Here is a 23,384-nt window from a genome sequence, read left to right on the forward strand (position 1 = left end):
AAAGAAGTGTCTGGAGCGTTTCTCCCCAGACCTCCCTGAAAATGGGCTTTGTCCCAGCTGGACTTTCCTGGTAAACAAATGTTAAATAATAAAATTTGGGGATGGTATTTGTTTAACCTTGTTCTCCTGCAGTAGGAAAACTGCTGTAGTGCAGCTCAGCTTCTTTGGTGCTTTTAGCTAAACTTGTTTTGGAAGTGTTTTACGCTGAGCTAATTCTGATGTAGGGATCTTTATTTTAAAGAACAGAGTTGCAAGTTTTTAAAAATAACAAAAAACAATTTGTACCGAGTGCCAGGATAATTTAATGGTAATGTCTTTTGCCAAGGTAATTTGAAACCTTTTCTCAAGGCATTCATCAATAAGTAGTAGTGTTTGTTTTTAACGTTCATTCGATGTTTTTAACAAAGATTGTCTTTGAAACTGCTGACCTCCCTTCTCCCTTTGAGACCGTAGTGTATTAGAAATTTTTTAAAATATTTGAAATACAATGTTGTGGTTAAATATTGGTTGACATTTGATATATGCAGCCTGGGGTTATATGTAGGTGTGTACATTTTGGCATACAAACTTATTTTAATGCTTACCTCGGTTTCAGGAGCTGCTTTCTCCCCGTTGGCATAGAGCCAGTGAAAGGGAATTTACTAAATGATAAATCACTGTTGGTATGGGTAATGGAGGTCTAGGAGTTATCAGGAACCAATTACATTTTTCATAAAATAACATACCTTTGAGTTTTTTTTACATTTTTTTTTAGTGTGTAATCTGTACTTTGTAACTGTTTTGTAATTTTGTTAACCAAGGTTATTTTTCTTTGTAAAGTACTAACTCTATTTTTTACTCTTTGACAGAGCAAAGGATATGCTATTGGCAATGCCCCAGAACTGGCGAAAGCACACAACAGCCATGCAAGGTGAGAGAAATCTTGGTACTGTCAACCAACTCTTTGTTTATGGGGTCACTGATCCCTTTCCATGTGCAGACTAGCCATGAGTCCAAGGCTTGAAATGAAGAATGATCTGACTGGCATTCCCACTTTCCATTGGTAGCAACATGATACGACTGCCTGATGAGCTGTCGCAACATTGCCTTTTGTGGTAGAGTTGATTCCTAAGGCTGGGTTTGGTACTGGTGTGGTGACCCTGTAAGTGGGTCACTGATCTTGGGATGGTGTTCTTTCACCTTGCTGTCCTGCAGTAAGTTGTAGGAAAACAGTCCATAGTGCAGCAGGTCAGACTTTAATAAATGGCTGTGCTTCACATTTGTGTGGTGAGATTTAAGGCAAACTTGTTTTAGAGAATATTTGCTTGAGTTGACATCAGTTTTCTTTTTTAGTATGTCATGTTAAATGTGTTAACCTTGCTTCCTTCTGGTGATGTTATTCTACTGCAGTAAGAAGGCTGTTTTCCATCCTTTACTGAATAAAAGAAGAATGACATTGAATTGAAAATTCCGGGAAGGGGCATGTCATACTACCCTCACGTGGTCTGAGTTGAGCCCAAGGAGTTCACCAGCCCATCCCCAAAGAGGAGAGAGAGAATCTAGTATTAGAGAGTAGGCCAGTTTAATTATATGGACCTCCCACTCCCACTAGCAGCTTATGAGCTCTTGGATAGCAGCTTCTGATGATCCTCATGTGGCGACACACTAATCTCTTGGATAAGTGACATGTGCTTCCTGGTCTTAGTGCCATGGCTGATACATCATTGCTTCTGTGAGTGTTGCCAGTGTAGTGAACTGTGCCAACTCCCTGCACCAGTAATTGGGTAATCAGTGTCTGTCACTCACGCAGTACCCGTGCCACCCCGAGTCATTGCCACTAATCAAGCTTGGATCATCTGAGTTTGTCAGGGCTTTCTTCTTCTATGCCATGGAGTTGGGCATATGGCTTGTTTCTTCTTTAATGCACCCCACAGTTCCTGTGGTAATGTTATTTCCCTGATTCCCCAGTATTTGTCACAGAAGTTAACAGCTTAAAGTCTGCCCTTCGTCTTGTATCTCCATATTAGCTGCCCTTTCCTTGCGTTGCTCAGTTGTTGAGCCGTATATTGGCGTGGTCGCTGTTGCTTTTTGCCGTCATTACATCTGTACCCTCCATTCTGTCTGAACTTGCGAGGGTCTTGTAAAGGCTACAATACACCTTTTTAGGAACTTCAACTTTTGCTTTTCAGTGTGTGTACTTAAAATTGTATATGGATAAGCATTTTGTAGTGCATGGAGCGCAGTGATAATACTGCGATATTGAGAAAAAGACAAACCAGTTAAGAGCTTCTGTACTGAGAGAACTGATCTTAACAATTGTTAAGCACCCCTGCCTCAGTTCTTAAGATCAGGGTATCTCTCTAGGCAGTTGAATCTGCCTATACTGGCCAGCAAGTGACAGTGGCAGAATGCAAAACAAATTTCTTTCTGCCTGCTGTCTGCAGCTGTAATCTGTCCCTGACTTTGTTTAGCATAAAGTAACATGTTATGCTGCCTTTCTGACAGTGCTCCCCAAGTGTTTTGTTTTGTTTTGCTTTTTAATTAATAGTACATGGGGAAGATAAAGCTCCACGCACTACTAAGTATTATGATTGGGTCTCTGATCATAACCCTTTGTGTCCTCAAGATGGATGCCAAGATTCATAACATATTGCTGGTTATGATCAAAGACCCGATCATAATCCTCTATATGGTTCCTGCCGTAGTAGCTCAGGACTTTTGCCAGATCTTACAGGCTCTGCCTACACCTCTGGACCTACTCCAGTATGGGCTGTGGTCAGCATGAATCTTAAAGGTGTCCTGGAGAGATTTTGCCATGATCCAGGGCATTTTTTATGCAGCAACCTGGCTGGTTTCTTTTCTAGACCCTATCCCGTTGTGCTCAATGACACAACATCTGAGGGTGCTCCCTTCTTTGGACCATGCCGTCTGTCAAGGAGTGTCATCGGTAAGTGCCCTCCCCCAGGATGGGAACACCTATCCCTTCGTCGGACAGTTTAGGCATTAATTGAACCTAGATCTCCTGGGCCATACATAGGGCGTTATCCCTCTACTCCAAAGCACTGGCTTTTTGGTGGACTTTGTACTGTAATGAACCACAAGACCCATAGCCTTTTTACCCGGTAGAATCCTAAACAACGTGAACTGAGGTTGTCTGTTAAACCACTGAAACTGCTGCAGCATGGGTTTATAGTCTCAGTCCCCTGATGGTCACATTTCCATATTATCTGTAGTGTTAATGCAGCTGTTCTTAAACAGTGGACATAGTTTTTTCCAGGCTAAGGCATAAATCAGCTACCCTTGCCCATCAGAAATATACCCCATGCACATGAATTCAAAAAACGTTTAAAAGAATACCTTCTAAGTACATGGACTTCTCACTGTAAAACACTCCGTTTAAAACCTTTCGTCCCTAACAGCACCACTCACTCCTACTGTCTCTGTCCTCTCTTACTGCTTCCTATAACCAGTCTACTACTATCTCCCTCACACTCTCCCTATCGCTGCCTCACCCTGTTCGTAACTGCTCCCTCATCTTCTTCGACTGACCTGCGTACTTGATTCTCTTTGTCCACGCTGATCTTGAGGCCTGTATCTTACCGAATTGTTTGCTGTATCATATACTGTCTCCCTCACACACTCCCTATCGCTGCCTCACCCTGTTCGTAACTGCTCCTCATCTTCTTCGACTGACCTGCGTACTTGATTCTCTTTGTCCACGCTGACCTTGAGGCATGTATCTTACCGACTTGTTTATTGTATCATACATATTGCAAACAGATGTTTGCTACCTGTGATACCTCTTAGTTCGTCTGTGCGTTTACTCATGTTGATACATTCATGTAACCAACTTGAGTACTAAATTCGACACTTTCTGTATTGTTCTCATTAGTGCTATATTTGTAACCATTTTGTGCTGCTCTGTGGAGCTTTTCTTCCTGGACCTCTGCTGAAAAAGGGCTCAAGCTCAGTCGGACTTTCCCAGTCAACAAATGTCATATAAATAAAAAATATTGTCACTTAAACCCCTGGTACAGCATCGCCCATCTCCCCCCTCTCTTTCTCACACACACACACACACACACACACACACACACACACACACACACACACACACACACGCCATTAACTGGAGTTACCATTTTATGTATCCACACTTAAATGCTGGCAGTCCCCAAAATCGAATCCCGAATCTTCCCACATATTGCTGTAGCTCCTTCACACAGAATCTTTGTTGCCCACATCAGGACATCGGCCCCTCACCAAAAGCCTTTTTCTGATGCTACTGACAGCACCTCTGAAATCTGTTGCACTTCCCATTTTAGTTTAAGTTCCTGTCTCCTCTGCCTCTGTCGCTCCACAGACTGTTGCGCCTGCTAATTTCTCTACCCCTGTACACACAGTTATGCACTATTATTCCCATTTTCTTGTTACCTTCAGCAGGAGCGAATATGCTGTTTCAGTTGTTTATTGTGTTGTCTGTGTCTGAACCAAGATTCTCCTCTCTTCCTTCTCTTAAGTTCTTATAATGAAATCCTCCAACCTTAAATCGCTACCCGAGCTGTGTACTCCTCAGTTTTTCCTTCTCATTGGTTTGATTAGTTCATTTCATCTCCGTAGTTTCTCCTTCTCATTGGTTTGATTAGTTCATTTCATCTCCTTAGTTTTTCCTTCTCATTGGTTTATTTAATTTCATCTCCTTAGTTTTTCCTTCTCATTGGTTTGATTATTTAATTTCATCTCCTTAGTTTTTCCTTCTCATTGGTTTGATTATTTCATTTAGTCTCCTTAGTTTTTCCTTCTCATTGGTTTGATTAGTTCATTTCATCTCCTTAGTTTTTCCTTCTTTGGTTTGATTATTTCATTTCATCTCCTTAGTTTTTCCTTCTCATTGGTTTGATTAGTTCATTTCATCTCCTTAGTTTTTCCTTCTTTGGTTTGATTAATTCATTTCATCTCCTTAGTTTTTCCTTCTCATTGGTTTGATTATTTCATTTCATCAAAGCTGTTATTTGTCAAGTTCTGAATTGACATGCCAGCAGTGTCTGAAACAGTTTGAAATTACCATCCAAGACCCAACCTGCAATTCTTCTGTTCTGTTTGAGAAGAACAAGACACCAGGTGCTGCCTTAAGTGCTAGAGATTCAACTCTTCCACTTGGCAATGCCGTAGACTTTTGGTCTATCCTGCAACCATAAAAATAATAGCATTTGAAAGCTCCTTACATAGCTACTATCCGGAAGGTCTCCCATAGCCATAGGCATAAGTCTAAGAATAACTACACATACCAAGCTTAAAAGGTAGGTCACCAAAAGCTGTCTTTGCCAATGCTGGCTTCCAAGCCAAGCCAAACAGGGGTATTGAGCTTGTCCTTTGAGGGAGACTCAAGTTAAAAATGTGCATCCACCAAAGTGGGGGAGGTGGTACCAGAAGAGGAGCACTTTGGATTCCCACTTCAGGGAGGTATCCTGGTTTGCTGGTAGTAGATTTCCCATAGCTGATTGCTGGAACCAGTGGCCATCTAGTTTAATTCTATGGAGCCTCCTCTTGAATTGTCCAGTCATGGTTTATAGTAGTACACAGGTTTTAGATGGCTACTGATAGAATCTCCCTCTCAGAAACAACTGGGCTGTCTGGTTTTGCTTTTTAAGGGAGGGGATCCTTTGGTTGGTCTTGCACCAGTGCCAGTAGCTGAACACATCCAACATCAAACGGATTTTTATGTGGTGGGAATATTGATCACAGTTGCATGAAAGTACCCTTAGTGAATATGGTATGAAACAAGTACCGGGCCTGGTGATGGGCTGTCTTTCTCAAAACACCCCTTTTATGTGAGTAGATGCTACTGTCCAGAGTCTCTGATGTTCTTCGTCTTCCATTGCTGCAGTCCTGACTATTGGGTATAGTCCGCGTCCAGTCGGCCCGAATACCAGAGTATAAGGCTGACGTCGGTCAGGGCGCATTAGACTGACGTCAGTACGTCAGGGTACTAATGCGCATGACCGACGTCATATCCTCAGTCTTTTTTGCCGCATGGTCCGATGCAGAAGCAGTTTTGCGAGTGCAGGTTGGCGTTCTGAAATATTTCCGAAACCGGAGTTTCAGACCGAAACAGAGTTGGCTAAGTACCCCGTTGGGGAACATTTTGGTTTTTTCTTGCCTCAGTATTTTACCGGATGTCAGAAAAAGTGAATAACTGTATTTCTTGTGGGAAACAGATACCTCATAGGGATTATCATACCTTGTGTATACCTTGTTTAGGGCCTGAGCACGGCGTTGTTGGTTGCCGCTCTTGTGCTAGGTTTAACAAACGCACTATTAAGAGGAGGTTAGACTGTGCCAGGTTAGTGTTTGGGAAGCGTTGCAATTATAAAATGCCGGCGGATGCTCCGGCGCTTCCTCAAGAAGCGCAAGGATAAAACAGTGAAGCCTAGGGTTGATGAACCGGCAGTCCCGGACGTCGGTTCTTTAGAAGGCTCAGTGGAGCCGGAGGTTTTGCCAGGAGTTTCCATGGAGTCCCAGGCAGAAACTATACTATTACAGGATGTGCCTTCTCAGGAGGTAGGCCAGGCTGAGGGGGCTTCTCAGGTGACTGTTCTTCCCTCTCTTTCTAAGGTAGTTAGAGCCTCTCCTTCTGTTGCCAAAACTTCTTTGAGAGGTAGGCCTAGTTCAGCTTCAGTGGGGGCTTCTCCTAGCATTTCGGGTTCTGTACCTAAGAAACATATGCTTAAAATGGCAGAAGATTTGATTACTATGATTAGAGGTTCTATGCCCCCGCCTGATAAGAGGCCTAGGGTGGAACCGGAGTTTGATAGTTTTGAACAGTGTTCAGAGGCTTCAGAATCTTCTGTGGAAGATATGCAGGAGTATCCTACTTATTCTGATTCTGATGTGGATGATTCCACTCCTACAGCTTCTCCTGAGGATTTCTCATTTTCAGAGACTCTGCATTCCATGAGGGAGCACTTTAAATGGGAAGGCCAGGATTACTCTGATTCCAGGAAAAGGCTTAGGGAATTCTTGTTTTACCCCAGCATAGGCCTTTAGCTATTCCTCCTGTGTTGAATGTGGTGGAAGATGTTTTGCAGAGGCTTCCCTGAACCCTGACTCTTTGCCTCCTGCTCCTGTTAAGCCTGATAGGTATTATAGGGTGCCCAAGCTCATAAATATTTGTTTAAGAGTCCTAGGGGACCCAGAAACTATTTCTCAAGGGCCTAAGGGTGTAAAGGCTTCTGTGGTTAAAAATCCTGTTCCCACTGATAAAGAGGCAAGGGCTTTGGATAGGTGGGGAAAGAAAGTGTATACTTCTTCCACTCTAGCCATGAGAGCATTGAATTGTCAGTTTCACATGCTTAAATATCAGAATTATCTCCTTTCACAATTGAAATCTAAGGTGGATGCTTTGGCGGAAGGTATTGAGTGTAAAGAGTTGCTGGATTTGGTTCACGTGTCTGAACAAGTGGGTAAGCATTCTTTGCAATGTGGTTTTGATGCTGTACAGGCCTCCTCGAGGGTGGCTGCTACCAGTTCTGTTCTTCGCAGGCATGCTTGGTTGAAGGATCAGAATTTAGCTGAGCATGTTAAGACAAGGATTTTGGATGCTCCTTTACAGTCTGATGTGTTGTTTGGATCGCCTGTGGAAGCAGTTTTAAAGAAAATGGAGGAGATTCCAGCTGGGATTAGGCCTCATTCCACTAGGGCTACTGCCACTTCAACAGCATTTCTAAGGGGGGTGGCAACTAAGGATATTTTGGAAGCAGCTACTTGGAGTTCAGTGCATACTTTCTCTAAGCATTATCACCTTCCTATCTACTCTAAGTCTAGGGCTGGTTTTGCCACAGCTGTTTTGCAAGGCATGTTGTCAGCTCCTACTTCCTTATGATTTGCCAGCCTCCCTTACCTCTGCTTTGGGATTCTACCCAATAGTCAGGACTGCAGCAATGGAAGACGAAGAACATAGTACAGTTTTGTACCTACCATAAATGTAGATGTTCGAGGATTCCATTGCTGCAGTCCAATTACCTCCCTCCTTCCCTCTGTATTTAGGGGTGGTTGTGTAGGTGAGTTTACATGCTTATATTTTTGTATATATTGTTGTATATATTGTACATGTTTTTGGTGCAGGTTTTTTGGGACTTGTCTTTTTAGGGTCTTCTGACATCTGGGGCAAGAAAAGACTGAGGATATGACGTCGGTCATGCGCATTAGTACCCTGACGTACTGACGTCAGTCTAATGCGCCCTGACCGACGTCAGCCTTATACTCTGGTATTCGGGCCGACTGGACGCGGACTATACCCAATAGTCAGGACTGCAGCAATGGAATCCTCGAACATCTACATTTATGGTAGGTACAAAACTGTACTTTACTAACACCTGTCAGCTGTCATTTCTGTGCTTATTTTTCCATGCAGAACTGTGACTTAAGATAATGGGAGCCATAAGCCTCCCTCCAACCCAGAATTACAATTTGTCTGAGAGGGACATGGATAGTGTGTTCATTTCTTACTATATCTCCTTCCAAGTGATCCCTTCTTTGGTAAGATTTTAGGTAGGCATGAAGCCAGCCTAATCCTTATCCCATTCTCCAAAAATGTCCTTATTTATCCGGATGTTCTTCGTGTTTCACTGTTGCAGTCATTACATTTGGGTAATCTGCTGGCAGGTTACCCTCAAGTCGGCCTGATTAACAAAGTCTTGGGTCCTGCGTCGGTTGCTGTCCCTTCTTCCGTGACGTTAGGTCATCAGGGGTATAAAACATGCAGCCGATGCCATTTCAGAACCGAAGTCTTCAACTTAAAGCTATGTACCCCGTTGGGGAAACTTTTTCTTGCTCCTTACCGATGTCAGTAAAAGTTAATAATTGCATTACTTGTGGAAAGCAAATACCCCATAAAGATTTTCATCTGTACTGTATTCCTTGCCTAGGCCTTGACCACGCTGTACCTTGCTGTCGGTTTTGTGCTTTATTTAATCAGCGCACTATCCGTCATCGGTACATTTTTGCCTCTAAATAGTTTGGTTCTCGGTTTAATTATTCAGAAATGACATTGGTTAGCCATCCGACGGATTCCAAAAAACCGCAAAGAAAAAAACGAGACAGGCCGTCGAGGTCCAAAATTGCCAACGACGCTTCTCCTAAGCCAGTCACCAGTTTACCGGTACTCAGTGAGGCACTTTCGCAGCCCCTGATACCCGCTACTTCTGACTCGCAGGCCTCTACTGAGACCGATTCGGAGTCCGGTATGCCCTTTAATGCTTCACCTATGGAACCCATGGATGTCTCTACCGTGGATGGGTCTGGAGCCGCTGTGCAGGCACCGGCTTCTGAGGGTGTATTCAGGCCTACAGACTTGCATATTAAACCAACTCTACCTACTATACTAAGGCCTAAATCTCGATCTGTTTTAAAAAACGACGTTCAGGCCCCTATGCCTAAAAAACAAATGATCAAAATGGCTGAAGATCTTATTACTCTAATCAGGGGTAGTCAACCCCCCCCCCCCCTCTAAGGGGCCTAGGGCTGAGCTTGACTATGTATCTTCTGATCAGGACTCTGTTTCTTCTGATTCTTCTAATGACCTGGATTTGTCCATCCCTACTTATGAGGATTCTGATGCAGAGGATTCCATTCCCTCTGCTTCTCCCCCTGAGGACTTTTCTTTTGGGGAAACTTTACTTACCTTAAGGGAGCATTTCCACTGGGAAAGTCTGGAATTTTTTGAATCAAAAAAGAGGCTTAGGGATTTCCTTCTTCTACCAAAGCATAGGCCTTTGGCTATACCTCCTGTACTGGACATTGTTGATGTGTTTTCGGAATCCAGTATGGCCCCTGATTTCCTGCCCGGAGGCTCCTAGTAAACCTGACAGATACTACAGGGTTCCTGAGTCACATAAGTTCCTTTTCAAAAATCCTGTTGCGGATCCAGAAACCATTTCTCAGGGGCCCAAGGGCATTAAGGCTTGTACTGCTAAAAATCCTACCCCTTCTGATAGGGACTCCAGGGCGCTGAATAGATGGGGTAAAAAGGTTTATACTTCTGCAACCTTTGCAATCAGGGCTTTAAACTGCTAATTTCATATGTTAAAATATCAACAGCATATTATTGGATTGCATAAACAGAAAATTATGTTGATTTCTGACTGTGTAGAAAATAAAGATTTACAGGATTTATTGCATTCTGCTGAACAAGTTGGAAAACGTACTTTGCAATGTGGTTTTGATTCTTGCAGGGCTGCTGTGACTGGGTCTGTGCTTAGAAGGCGTGCTTGGCTTAAGGAGCAATCTCTGCCTGATCATGAACCTATGAATCATGTTAAAGCAAGTTTGTTGGATGCTCCTTTAAATCAGGACCACCTGTTTGGCAATAAGGCTGAAGAAATTCTAAAAAAGATGGAAGATAAAGCTAAATCTATGCAAACTGTAAAATACTTCTTACAAGTGCAACCTCCAAGATTTAGTAGGCCCTGGCCTACTAAGAATTGGTCCTTTCCAGCTTCTTCCAGATCTTCTCAAGCCGAACGCAGACACACCAAAAGCTCCAAGTTTCAGTCCCAGGGACTCTCAGAACTAAGCAATGGGGGGGCCTCCACCTCCAAATCTGGAAATAAGACCCCCGTATGGTAAACAGTCTCAATGACTTTCCTTTAAAATTACCAAGCACTTATTTAGCCGCCTCTTTGGGGGGAAAAATTGCTCTTCATGCAAAAAACTGGGAACTCATAACCCAGGACAAATGGGTTTTAAATATAGTGTCCCAGGAATACAGATTTCATTTCCACACGTTGCCAACACCAAACAGGTGGCCAGACCTGCCCCCAAATCAGTGGGCAGAGGCTCAAAAACAAGTACTTTCCCTCTTAAACATGGGGGCTATTCAACCCGTACCAGAAGAGGAAAAGGGACAAGGTTTCTATTCCAGGCTTTTCATGGTACCCAGAAAAGACAAATTATGGCGTCCAATTCTGGACCTGTCTACTCTAAACACCTTTCTGGACATTCCGGAATTCAAGATGCTGACTCGTCACCAATTACTACCTATGCTAGGCAAAGATACCTAGTTGGCAACTCTAGATTTAAAACAAGCTTACCTGCATATCCCAATCAGGGAATCTTGCAGAAGATACCTACGCTGCAAAGCAGTCTACTTGCATTATCAGTTCTCTGTAGTGCCCTTTGGCTTGTCTACTGCACTCAGGGTATTCACAAAGTGCCTGGCTCCAGTAATTGCATTTTGCAGGCAAAGAAATATTCAAATATATCCATACCTGGACGATTGTCTAATTCAGCCAGAAAACCAGGCTATACTTCTAAATCATCTGGCGTTTGTAAAAAGGGTTCTAACTTCTCTCGGGTGCATCATAAACGAAAAGAAATCACAACTGGTACCCTCTCAACAGATTACATTCCTGGGTGCAAGCTTGAATACAACTGCCCAGATGGCTTTCCTCATGCCAGAAAAGCAAATTCATTTGGTAACTTACTTCAAACAAGTGGCCACAAAAACCCTGCTTTCTGCAAGACAAATACTGCAAGCCTTGGGGTTCATGACCTCCTGCATTCTTCTAATTCCATATGCAAGACTGCAGATGAGGAAACTTCAGTGGAACTTAAAAAGTCTATGGAGTCAACATTGTCACAGCCTGGAAACAATGATTCCTATCATATCTTGCCTAGGTCTGAAGTTCCTGTGGTGGGCAGAGGCCTGCCACCAAAGCAAGAGACTTCAATTCGCCCTACCCTCTGCCACCCAAACCCTAACTACAGACGCATCAGACTATGCATGGGGGGCTCACCTGGCAGGGAAGTGAATTCAGAGCAAATGGAACCCAAATCAAATGCACCTACATATCAATCAAAAAGAAATGTTAGCTGTACAGAATGCTCCGACAGCCTTCAAGGAATACATTCTTCCAGGACAACTAATGGTAAAGACAGACAACACCACGGTCATGTGGTACATAAAGAAGCAGGGGGTACACATTCCTACCCCCTCTGCAGACTAACCATGGCATTGTGGAACACGGCCTTGAGCTATCAACTGCACCTACAAGCCCAATTCCTGCCGGGAAAATTGAATACACTGGCAGACGGACTAAGCAGAAATCTCATGGACCCACACGAGTGGAAACTGTAACCACGGATTTTCAGCATGTTGACAAGCAAATAGGGGAGCCCAGACATAGATCTATTTGCCTCCCCCCAGAACTACCAGTTGGACAAATTTTGCACAAGGACTCCCCACAAAAAAGCCTGGAAAGTGGATGCTCTGTCCTTCAAGCTGGAAAAACCTGTCAGTCTACACCTTTCCCCCTCTGCCTGTGCTCTCCAAAGTTCTTCTAAAAGTCGAACAGGAAAACCAAGAATGATTTTGATTGCTCCAGACTGGCCATGCCAACACTGGTACCCACTCCTGCGCAGTGTCACAAATATCTCCCTGGCACCTGCCACCGACACCTTCCTTGATGTCTCAGCAGGAGAACCAAATTCTGCACCCTCGGCTCCCAACATTGAACCTTGCAGCTTGGCTAATCACTTAAATTCACCCTTAGCATCCCTAAGCAAACCTGTGATGGATGTCATCTTGGAGGTGAGAAGACCTAGTACTAGAAAATCTTATGCTGACAGATGGAAAAGATTCTGTGCCTGGAACCAGTCTTTAGGGATGAGCACAGCAGTGCCCAGTTTACCTCAGATTTTGCAATACTTAACTGAGATGCTTCACAAGGGCCTGTCTTTTTCCTCTATTAAAATCCAAGCTTCAGCTATTTCAGCTCACTATAACACAGAACCACCCCTTTTTTCTCATCCCCTGCTCAAACAGTATCTCAGAGGGTCAAAGAACTTGAGACCACCTAGGCGAGCTCCTACCCCTGCCTGGGACCTTAACTTTGTTTTGGAGAAGCTCACTCTACCTCCTTTCGAGCCAGCTGCTACTGCAGACTTAACATTTCTTTCTTGGAAAACAGCCTTCCTTTTAGCAATCACTTCAGCTAGAAGGATATCTAAATTACAGGCCCTTATGGTAGTGGAGCCTTTCATCATCTTTCATGCGGACAGGGTATCTCTGAGGACCAATCCATCCTTCATGCCGAAGGTGATTTCCAGTGTGGCTCTTAATCAGTCCATTCATTTTGCCAACCTTCTATCCCAATCCACAGAACAAAGGGGAATGGATTCTGCATTCCTTGGATGTGCACAGACAACTTTAATTCTACTTGGATAGAACTAAACTTCGAAGAAAATCAGAACAATTGCTAGTAGCATTTGCTGCTGGGGCAGAGGGGAAGGCTATTTCAAAACAAACCATTTCTAAATGGATAAGCCATTGCATTCATTTCTGCTATAAGCACCATGGAAAACCTATCCCCCAGGGGATCAGATCTCATTCCACCAGGGCTGCATCTATTTTTGCAGCCTTTCTCAGAGGTGTTTCTACCAGGGATATTCTAGAAGTTGCTACCCGGAGTTCTGTACATACTTTCACCAAGCATTATCATTTACCAATTTTCTCTAAATCCAGAGCTGGCTTTGTCACTGCTGTCTTGCAGGGCCATGTAGCTGGTCCTAATGCTGTATAATTTCCTCCTCCCAACCATCACTTTGGGAATCTACCCAAATGTAATGACTGCAACAGTGAAACACGAAGAACATAGTACAGTTGTGTACACTTACCATAAATGTAGATGTCCAAGTGTATTCACTGTTGCAGTCTTGCTTACCCTCCCTCCAGCCCCTTGTTTTTCTCTGGCTATACCTCTACTTTCTTTTACTATGCTTAAAAGCCTTTTTGGTGTATTTGCTTTTGGTTGGAGGTATATTTTTGTGTTTTTAATTTTATTTGCTCCCCATTTTGGGGGGCACCTCACATCTGGGGCAAGAAAAACTGATGTAATGGCATCGGCTGCATGTTTTATACCCCTGACGACCTGACGTCATGGAAGAAGGGACTGCAATCGACACAGGACCCAATACTTTGTTAATCAGGCCGACTGAGGGCAACCTGCCAGCAGATTACCCAAATGTAGTGACTGCAACAGTGAATACACGCTAATGTCTACATTTATGTTAAGTATACACAATTGTACTTTCCCAAGCCTGAGGAACCCTGGGTCTTCCCTCCCATGGAGCCAGTGATCAAGGATGCAGTTTTGGCAGCCTGGAGTAACTCTGCTTTGGGCACCCCTAAGAAGTAAGAAACACCCTTTCCAAACCCCAGTCTGTGTATCTTCAGGCTGCCCTTTGTTGGTCCAGCACAGGAACCAGAAAACAGAGCACTTTGCCAGCCTGCCAACTGATGGAGTCTGGGCAGGTGACATTCACATTTGCTGTAAGAAAGCCTACTCTTCTGCAACACCATTGTTTAGAACTCCCAGCTGTCCATATCACCTGCCCAGGTTCTGTTCCTTGTTGGTGGCTCAGGCACTTGTAAAGCATGAAGGCCATTGGAGGTCTAGGTTTAAGGAGAATCTTCGAGACCCTGTCAGTGGGTTGCAAGTTATACTGCTTTATAGTCCAATCTAATTTTGACACTCTAGATCATACATCTAAGGTTGTAGGCTGAAGCATGCACTTTTACAGAATGGTGTGGTCGAGGATGTCCTTCCTGAAGGAGAAATGATGGCATTAGGCGAGATGTTCTGCTCACTGGATGAGGGAAGGGAAAGTAGGGCACCACTGAAGAAGTCTTTTTATGCCCCCCCCACAACCACTATCACCACCATCTCCTTCTCTCATGTTAGGCCTAGTCAACTGCAAAAAAGTAAGAATTTCCTTTCTGTCTGAAAAAAATTGCTGAAGTCTCATATGGTACATCCTGTCCTTTCGCCTACCAAATCTCCCAAGATTATTCTGCCAGCTGTTCTAGGACTGCTGTTGTCGAGGTAGTGCTTCAATTCTAGATTCATAGATTCATAGATTCATAGATTAGTGCTAAGCTAACTGCCCTTGCGAGCCATTTTAAGCTTAGCCAATTATCCCTTGTGAGACTCAAACCCTGCATCTTGTGTTTGTAAGGCAAACACCTTAACCATTAGGCCACCCTCCCAACCTAATTTACTGAAGTTATCCCATCTTGAAAATCCATCATAAAGGACCAGTGAGATCTGGATGTAGCCATTGTTGGGTACATTTCAGTGCTGCAGTGGTCCTTCGCTACAGAGGGCTTCATTAGTTGGCCATTTGGTTTCTTCAGAGCTTTTGAGAAAGGCCCAGACTCTACCTAAGGCTACAGAGACTTTGCCATGCTGCATGTAGGAACTCATGTTTTACTGCCTCGTTTTTTTTTGGTTCCAGAGATAATGGGCAGGGTCCATCCTGTTCTGATCAGCAGCTTCAGACATCACATCTGATGTTCATCTTGTTTCACTGTTGCAGTCATTACACTTGGGTTATCCTGCTGGCAGGCTACCCGCAGTCGGCCCGAGTTCCAAAGTCTAGGTCCGGCATCGGTTGCTGTCGCCTCTTCCCTGATGTCAGTGCGCCAGGGGTATAAAAGATGCAACCAACGCCATTTTCTTTGGTCTTTCTTGCCGCGCAGTGCCCGAAGCAAAAGCAGTTCACAAGTGCCGGTCGGCCGACTCCTGATATTTTCGAAATTGAGTTTCAGAACCGAAGTCTTCAATAAAGCTAAGTACCCCATTGGGGAAACTTTTTCTTGCTCCAGACCGATGTCAGTAAAAGTTAATAATTGTATTTCTTGTGGGAAGCAAATACCTCATAAGGACTTTCACTCTTACTGTATTCCTTGCCTAGGCCCTGACCACGACGTTACTAGTTGTCGGTTTTGTGCTAGATTCAACAAACGCACTATTAAACGTCGGTTTGATTTTGCTTTACATTATTTTGGCGAAGGTTTAATTACATAATGCCGTTGAAACAACCGATGACCGCAATTTATAAAAAACGCAAAGACAAAGAAAAGGACAGGCATCCGAGGTCCAAAACCGATGACAAAGCCTCTTCTAGGCCAGTCGCCGGTTCTCAGTGAGGCGCTTTCACAGCCCCTGACACCCGCTACCTCAGAGCCACAGGCCGTATCCAACAGCCACGTGGAGACACCAAGGCCTGTGGAAACTCAAGGTATTGGGCCTACGGAAACTATACCCGCAGATGGGTCCGGAGCTGCTGACCAGGCTTCGGCTTCTGAGGGTGTTTTCAGACCTTCACAGCTTACAATTAAGCCCACTACAGCAGCCAAGGCAAAGTCATAAACACCATTAAAGACAAGGAAACAAGTGCAGCATTCTCCTGGACAGTCATCCATGCCAAAGAAACAGATGCTTAAAATGGCCCAAGGAAACAAGTACAGCATTCTCCAGAACAGTCAGCCATGCCAAAGAAACAGATGCTTAAAATGGCCCAAGGAAACAAGTACAGCATTCTCCAGAACAGTCATCCATGCCAAAGAAACAGATGCTTAAAATGGCTGAAGACCTAATTACTTTAATCAGGGGATGTCCTTCAAGGATGCATCTGCAGTCATAACGTATGGGTTGTCCTGCCTCAGGCAGCCCTTCGGTCGGCCGGATTCCAAAGTCTGGGTCTGGCCTCGGCTGATGTCGCACTTTCCCCGACGTCAGAGCTTTTGGGGTATAAAGGCATCAGCCGACGCCATTTTCCTCAGTCTTTCTTGCCGCGCGGTGCCCGAAGCAGAAGCTGTTTGCAAGTGCCGGTCGGTCAGATCCAGAGATTTCAGCTACCGAAGACTTCTAAAAAAGCTAAGTACCCCGTTGGGGACTCTTTCTTGCCTCAGCCGATGTCAGACAAAGTAAATAATTGTTTAACTTGTGGGAAACCAATACCTCATAAGGATTTCCATTCTTACTGCCTTCCTTGCTTAGGCCCAAACCACGACGTATCAGCTTGTTTAGCCTGTGCCTCCTTCAACCGACGGACTCTTAGACGTCGGTCGGAGTTTGCAGAAGAGTTTGTTGGATCCGCTTTTGCATATAAAATGCCGTCTGAGACTCCGACTATGCATTTGGCCAAAAAACGCAAGGAAAAGGACCGACACTCGCGGCCCGCGGTTTCGGCTGAAACCACAGTTAGGCCTACCGCGAGTGTCTCGGTTTCGGCTGAAACCGAGTCCTCGGTTCTTACTTCTGCCGAAAACATACCTCCGACAACCGAGGCCAGAGCGGCCCCGGCTGAGTCGGCTTCAGAAATCCCTACCGAAGAAGCAAGCGCACAAGATTTGTCCGACACCCTTCCATTGGACATTTCTACTAATGCACGTGGGGCAGCTAGGCCCCCTGCTTCTATGTCTATTAAGGCCTTCTCCAGGGCTACAGCTGCCAAAATTTCAAAAGCTATCCCTGCCAAATCTACTTCTCAGAGACCTTCCTCAAGTTCCCAGATTCTCAGCCTTGCTGAGGACCTTATATCTTTGATTAGGGGTTCCCAACCTCACCCAGACAGGGCCTCCCACCCTCCTCCCGACAAAAGGCCTAGGACTGAACCCCCTGAACCTCTCTCCTTTGATTACTCCTCGGATGGATCTGATTTATCAGACCATCAGGAAGGACCATATTCACCTTATGAGGATTCAGATGCAGAAGACTCTATTCCTTCTGCCTCCCCTCCTGAAGAATTTTCCTTTGGGGAGACTTTACACTCAATGAGGGAACACTTTCAATGGCAGGGTCAGGATTTTTCTGACTCCAGAAAAAGATTAAGGACATTTTTACATTTGCCACAGCATAGGCCTTTAGCCATCCCACCTGTGCTAACTGTAGTTGATGATGCGTATAATGATGCCAGTTCTGCCCCTGATTCTCTTCCCCCGGCCCCTGCCAAACCTGACAGATATTACAGGGTCCCGGATTCTCACTTCCACTTGTATAAAGCCCATGCTGCAGACCCAGGAACTATTTCTCAGGGCCCAAAAGGTGTTGCAGCTGCCACTGCCAAAAACCCCCTACCCTCTGAAAGAGAGTCAAGAGCATTAGAGAGATGGGGTAAAAAGGTTTATACATCTGCTACTCTTTCTGCCAGGGCATTAAACTGTCAATTCCATATGATACAGTACCAGGAATATTTGTTAGATCAGCTTAATAAAAAGCTTTCTTCTCCTGAACCTGTAGACCGTAAGTCCCTTCAGGATTTGGTACACAACTCTCAGCAGGTCAGTAATCATTTCTTAAAATGTGGCTATGATGCACTGGAGGCTTCATTTAGATCAGCTATGACTGGGACAGTAATTCGGAGGCATGCCTGGCTAAAAGAGCAATCCTTGCCAGACCATGTCAAGGCTAAACTACTAGATGCTCCAATGGAGAAACAAAGTTTATTTGGCTCCCCTGCACAGGAGATTCTAAAGAAAGTGGAAGAAAAAGCAAAATCTGTGCAAACAGTAAAGGATTTTCTGCAAGTTCAACCTCCGAGGTTCAGTAGAAACTGGCCTTCAAAGAATTGGTCCTTTCCAGACACCTCCAGAGCACAGAGGGCAGGAATAGACGCCCAAGAGGCAGAGGTCAATCAAAGGGTGCCTACAGGGGTCGTCAATGGCAGCCTGCCAACCAGAGGAGTACTGCCACAGCTGCAGCTACAACCACTTCCACAGGACAGACACAATGACTTGACTCTGATTCCGCCTACCAGGGAACAACTGGAAGCACCCTTGGGCGGAAAGCTGGCTTTATTCTCGAAAAACTGGCATTGCATTACAAAAGACACATGGACATTGCAAACAATAGACAAAGGATACAGGTTTCACTTCCACACTTTACCAAAAAGGAGCGGAATGCCAAACCTTCCACCAAATCAGAAGCCAGAGGCTTTAAGACAAATCAACAATTTACTTCAGATGAAAGCGATAGAAAAGGAACCATCTATGGAACAAGGCCAAGGATTTTACTCCAGACTATTCCTTGTACCAAGAAAAGAAAACCAATGGAGGCCTATTCTCAACTTGTCCGCACTAAACACATATCTCATTGTGCCAAAATTCAAAATGCTGACCCTACAGCAACTTCTTCCCATGTTGGGCAAGGAGTCTTGGCTGGTGAGTCTAGATCTCAAGGAGGCATACCTGCACGTCCCTATACGAGCAGATTGCAGAAGACACCTCAGATTTCTTGCAGGATCAGAGCATTATCAATTCTCAGCATTGCCATTTGGCTTATCTACTGCGCCCAGAGTATTCACGAAATGCCTGGCATCAGTAATTGCACATTGCAGGCTTTAGGGAATTCAAATCTACCCATACCTGGACGACTGCCTAATACAAGCGGACAACAAGACAAAACTAATAAAGGATTTGGCCTATGTCATACACCTGTTACAGGCTTTGGGATACACAGTCAACATCCAGAAGTCAAGACTAGTGCCATCCCAAAGGATAACCTTCTTGGGAGCGGATCTGGACACAATAACTCAGATGGCTTTTCTCACAGAAGAAAAACAAAAGCAACTCCCAGACTACTTCATGGCTCTGACAAGACAAGCTCAGCTTACTGCAAGGAAAGTCCTGCAGGCCCTGGGTTACATGGCATCCTGCATAATCTTGATCCCGCATGCCAGGCTGCATATGAGGAAATTACAATGGTACCTAAGGAATGTATGGTCTCAACACAGGCACAGTCTAGAAACCATGATACCAATCATTGCATGCCTGAAAAAGGAATTCTTGTGGTGGGCTCAGGCCTGCCAATCCAACAGAGTGTTGCCTTTCAACAAACCACAACCAAGGCAGACCATCACCACGGACGCCTCAGACCTAGGATGGGGAGCACACATGGAGGACAAGTGTATCCAAGGCTTATGGTCTCGAGACCAGCTAAACTTGCACATAAACCTAAAGGAGATGCTGGCAGTGAAGCATGCAATCGAGGCATTCAAACCATTCCTCCAGCAAGGACATCTGCTGATAAGGACAGACAATACCACAGTCATTCCTACCCTTTATGCCGGATGGCAATGGACCTGTGGAACCTAGGCCTGAATCTCAACATCCAGCTGCAGGCCAAATTCGTACCAGGAAAAGAGAATTCACTTGCAGACAGCTTAAGCAGAACTACCACAGATGCTCACGAATGGATGCTGCATCCAGACATCTTCAAACTCATAACAAACAAATGGGGAATGCCAGAGATAGACCTGTTCACCTCCCCACTCAACCACCAACTGAAGAAATTCTGCTCAAGGATATACCACCCACAAGCCTGGAGGGTGGACTCTCTCTTTCAGCTGGAATGCCCTAACAGTGTATGCATTCCCACCTCTCCCATTGCTGTACAAAGTTTTACTGAAGATCAGGGAGGAACAGCCAAAGGTGATACTAATAGCTCCAGACTGGCCAGGGCAGCACTGGTATCCGCTACTGAGAAGCATGTCTCGGGCGAACTCATGGCCTCTACCCCTATGGCCTCTTCTTCTAACGCAGAACAACTTCAAGACCCTGCATCCAAACTTGAAAACACTGCAGCTAACTGCCTGGAAAATTGTTTAAAACAAAACCAAACTGTCTTATCTCAGAGGGTCAAGGACATTATCCTGAGGCTCAGACCCTCCACAAGGAAGACATACTCAGCAAAATGGAAGAGATTCCTCATTTGGAGCACATCAAAGGGTACAGATGTCACACTGGCAAACCTAGCGCACATCCTAGAATACTTAGCAGAACTGTTCCACAATGGCCTGTCCTATTCCTCCATTAAGATTCATGCTTCAGCAATTTCAGCAGAGTACAATATGGATCCTCCTATCTTCTCTCACCCTCTCCTCAGACAATTTTTAAGAGGGATCAAAAATGTAAAACCTCCAAGGAGACCCCCTCTGCCTGCATGGGATCTCAATTTTGTGTTGGAAAAATTAACACTACCCCCTTTTGAACCAGCAGCATCAGCAGACTTGCAGTTTTTATCTTGGAAAACTGCTTTCCTTCTGGCAATCACTTCAGCAAGAAGAGTATCCGAGTTACAGGCATTAATGGCAGTGCAGCCTTTCCTTATTTTTCACCAGGATAGAGTGTCTCTGAGAACCAATCCTACTTTCATGCCAAAAGTGGTATCCAGGGTATCCTTGAACCAAGCTATTCATTTGTCTACGTTCTTCCCTAACCCACAGAACAAGGGGGAAAGACTATTGCACACCTTGGATGTACACAGACAGCTATGCTACTATCTAGACAGAACTAAAACCAGCAGAAAAACTGACCAACTTTTTGTAGCATATGCAACTGGAGTGCAAGGAAAAGCAATTTCCAAACAGACAATTTCAAAATGGATAGGAAATTGCATTAGTTTCTGCTACTCTTTTCATGGAAAGACAGCTCCTGAAAATATCAGGCCTCATTCCACAAGAGCCACAGCCACCACTACAGCTTTCCTACGAGGGGTGGCTACCAAGGACATTTTAGAAGCTGCTACTTGGAGCTCCGTGCATACATTTGCCAAGCATTACAATCTACCTTTATACTCCAGATCCCGAGCAGGTTTTGCAACTGCAGTTTTACAGGGGATCTTAACTACACCATCCTCATCTTAGTACCTCCTCCCCCAGTTTGGCTATGGTATTCTACCCATATGTTATGACTGCAGATGCATCCTTGAAGGACATAGTACAGTTTTGTACCTACCATAAATGTAGATGTCCGATAGGTATGCATCTGCAGTCAGGATTACCCACCCTCCTTCCCCTCTGTGGTATTCCTAGGGTACTTACCCCTCTTTCAGCTAGCTGGGGGAATCTGTTATGGTGTATTTGTTTGTATGTATATATGTATATATATATATTTTGTTTGCTACTATTTGGAATTTTCAACTTTTCTCCAAATTTTGCCTTCCTAGAGGGCACCTGGCATCTGGGGCAAGAAACACTGAGGAAAATGGCGTCGGCTGATGCCTTTATACCCCAGAAGCTCTGACGTCGGGGAAAGTGCGACATCAGCCGAGGCCAGACCCAGACTTTGGAATCCGGCCGACCGAAGGGCTGCCTGAGGCAGGACAACCCATATGTTATGACTGCAGATGCATACCTATCGGACATCTACATTTATGGTAGGTACAAAACTGTACTTTCCCGTTCCCCTCCTGACAAAAGGCCTAGGCAAGACACTGATTATGATTCCTCTGACCAGGTTTCTATTTCCTCTGATTCCTCTTCTGATCAGGGATATTCTCTCCCTCCCTATGAGGACTCTGATGCAGAAGAGTCTATATCTTCAGTCTCTCTTCCTGAGGATTATTCTTTTGGGGAAATCCTGCACACCATGAGGGAGCATTTCCTTTGGGAGAGCCAGGATTATTCAGAATCCAAGAAAAGGCTCGGAGACTTTCTTTTATTGCCTCAGCACAGGCCCCTGGCTGTTCCCCCTGTGCTTGACATTGTTGATGATGTTTTCTCTGAATCCAGTCTGTCTCCTGATTCTTTACCCCCTGCACCAGTCAAGCCAGACAGGTACTACAGGGTCCCTGACTCTCATAAATTTATTTACAAAAACCCTGCTGCAGATCCAGAAACAATTTCTCAGGGTCCTAAAGGGGTTAAGGCTTCCAGTGCTAAAAGTCCTGTCCCCTCTGATAGGGATTCGAGAGCTCTGGACAGATGGGGGAAAAAAGTTTACACCTCCCCTACTTTAGCTGTAAGGGCTTTAAACTGCCAGTTTCACATGCTTAAATATCAACAGTACCTAATGTCTTTGCTACAACAGAAAATGGTTTCAAACTCAGAAAGTCCTGACAGTAAGGAAATGCAGGATTTATTGCATGCAGCTGAACAAGTGGGAAAGCATACTCTACAATGTGGTCTTGATTCATTAGAGGCTTCTTGTAGAGCCGCAGTTACAGGCTCTGTCATTCGAAGGCATGCTTGGTTGAAAGAACAAAGTTTACCTGAACATGTTAAAGTAAAATTATTGGATGATCCACTACAGCGTGATACTTTGTTTGGTGTTAAGGCAGAAGAGGTGTTAAAGAAAATGGAGGATAAAGCAAAATCAATGCAGACAGTAAAGGATTTCTTACAGGTTCAACCACCTAGGTTTAGCAGAAACTGGCCTTCAGAAAATTGGTCCTTTCCGGTGTCAGACAGGCCACAAAGAGGCAGATACAGACGTCCAAGAGGCATATCTCAGCCCCAAGGCTCCTACAGACCCAAACAATGGGGTGCTTCAGCCCCCAAAGGAGAAGACAAATCACAACCTTACAGGAAACAGTCCCAATGACTTCCCTCTACAGATGCCAAGCACTTACCTTTTGGCAGCATCCCTAGGTGGAAAGCTAGCACTTTTCTCAAAAAATTGGCACACAATCACCCAGGACAAATGGGTACTGAATATTGTTTCTCAGGGTTACAGGTTCCACTTTCACACGTTTCCAAAATCAAAAGGTATGCCGGACCTGCCACAAAACCAATGAGCAGAGGCACAAAAACAAATTGCTGCTCTCATGGACATGGGAGCTATT

At 44.7% G+C, this 23,384-nt stretch overlaps 1 protein-coding gene across 2 annotated transcripts in view; it reads left to right on the top strand.

Annotated features, from left to right (window-relative positions):
- The window catches only part of BAP1 (BRCA1 associated protein 1), a 1,282,715-nt gene that overhangs the window by 293,364 nt on the left and 965,967 nt on the right, over positions 1-23,384 (top strand). For both annotated transcript variants that reach the window (XM_044078929.1, XM_044078930.1), the window contains exon 6: positions 849-910. In XM_044078929.1, the coding sequence (XP_043934864.1) occupies positions 849-910 (62 nt within the window). The remainder of the gene's footprint in view (positions 1-848; positions 911-23,384) is intronic.

Source organism: Protopterus annectens, chromosome 7.part1 (genome assembly GCF_019279795.1).
Source record: "Protopterus annectens isolate FY-2018-M chromosome 7.part1, PAN1.0, whole genome shotgun sequence".
Taxonomy (NCBI): domain Eukaryota; kingdom Metazoa; phylum Chordata; order Ceratodontiformes; family Protopteridae; genus Protopterus; species Protopterus annectens.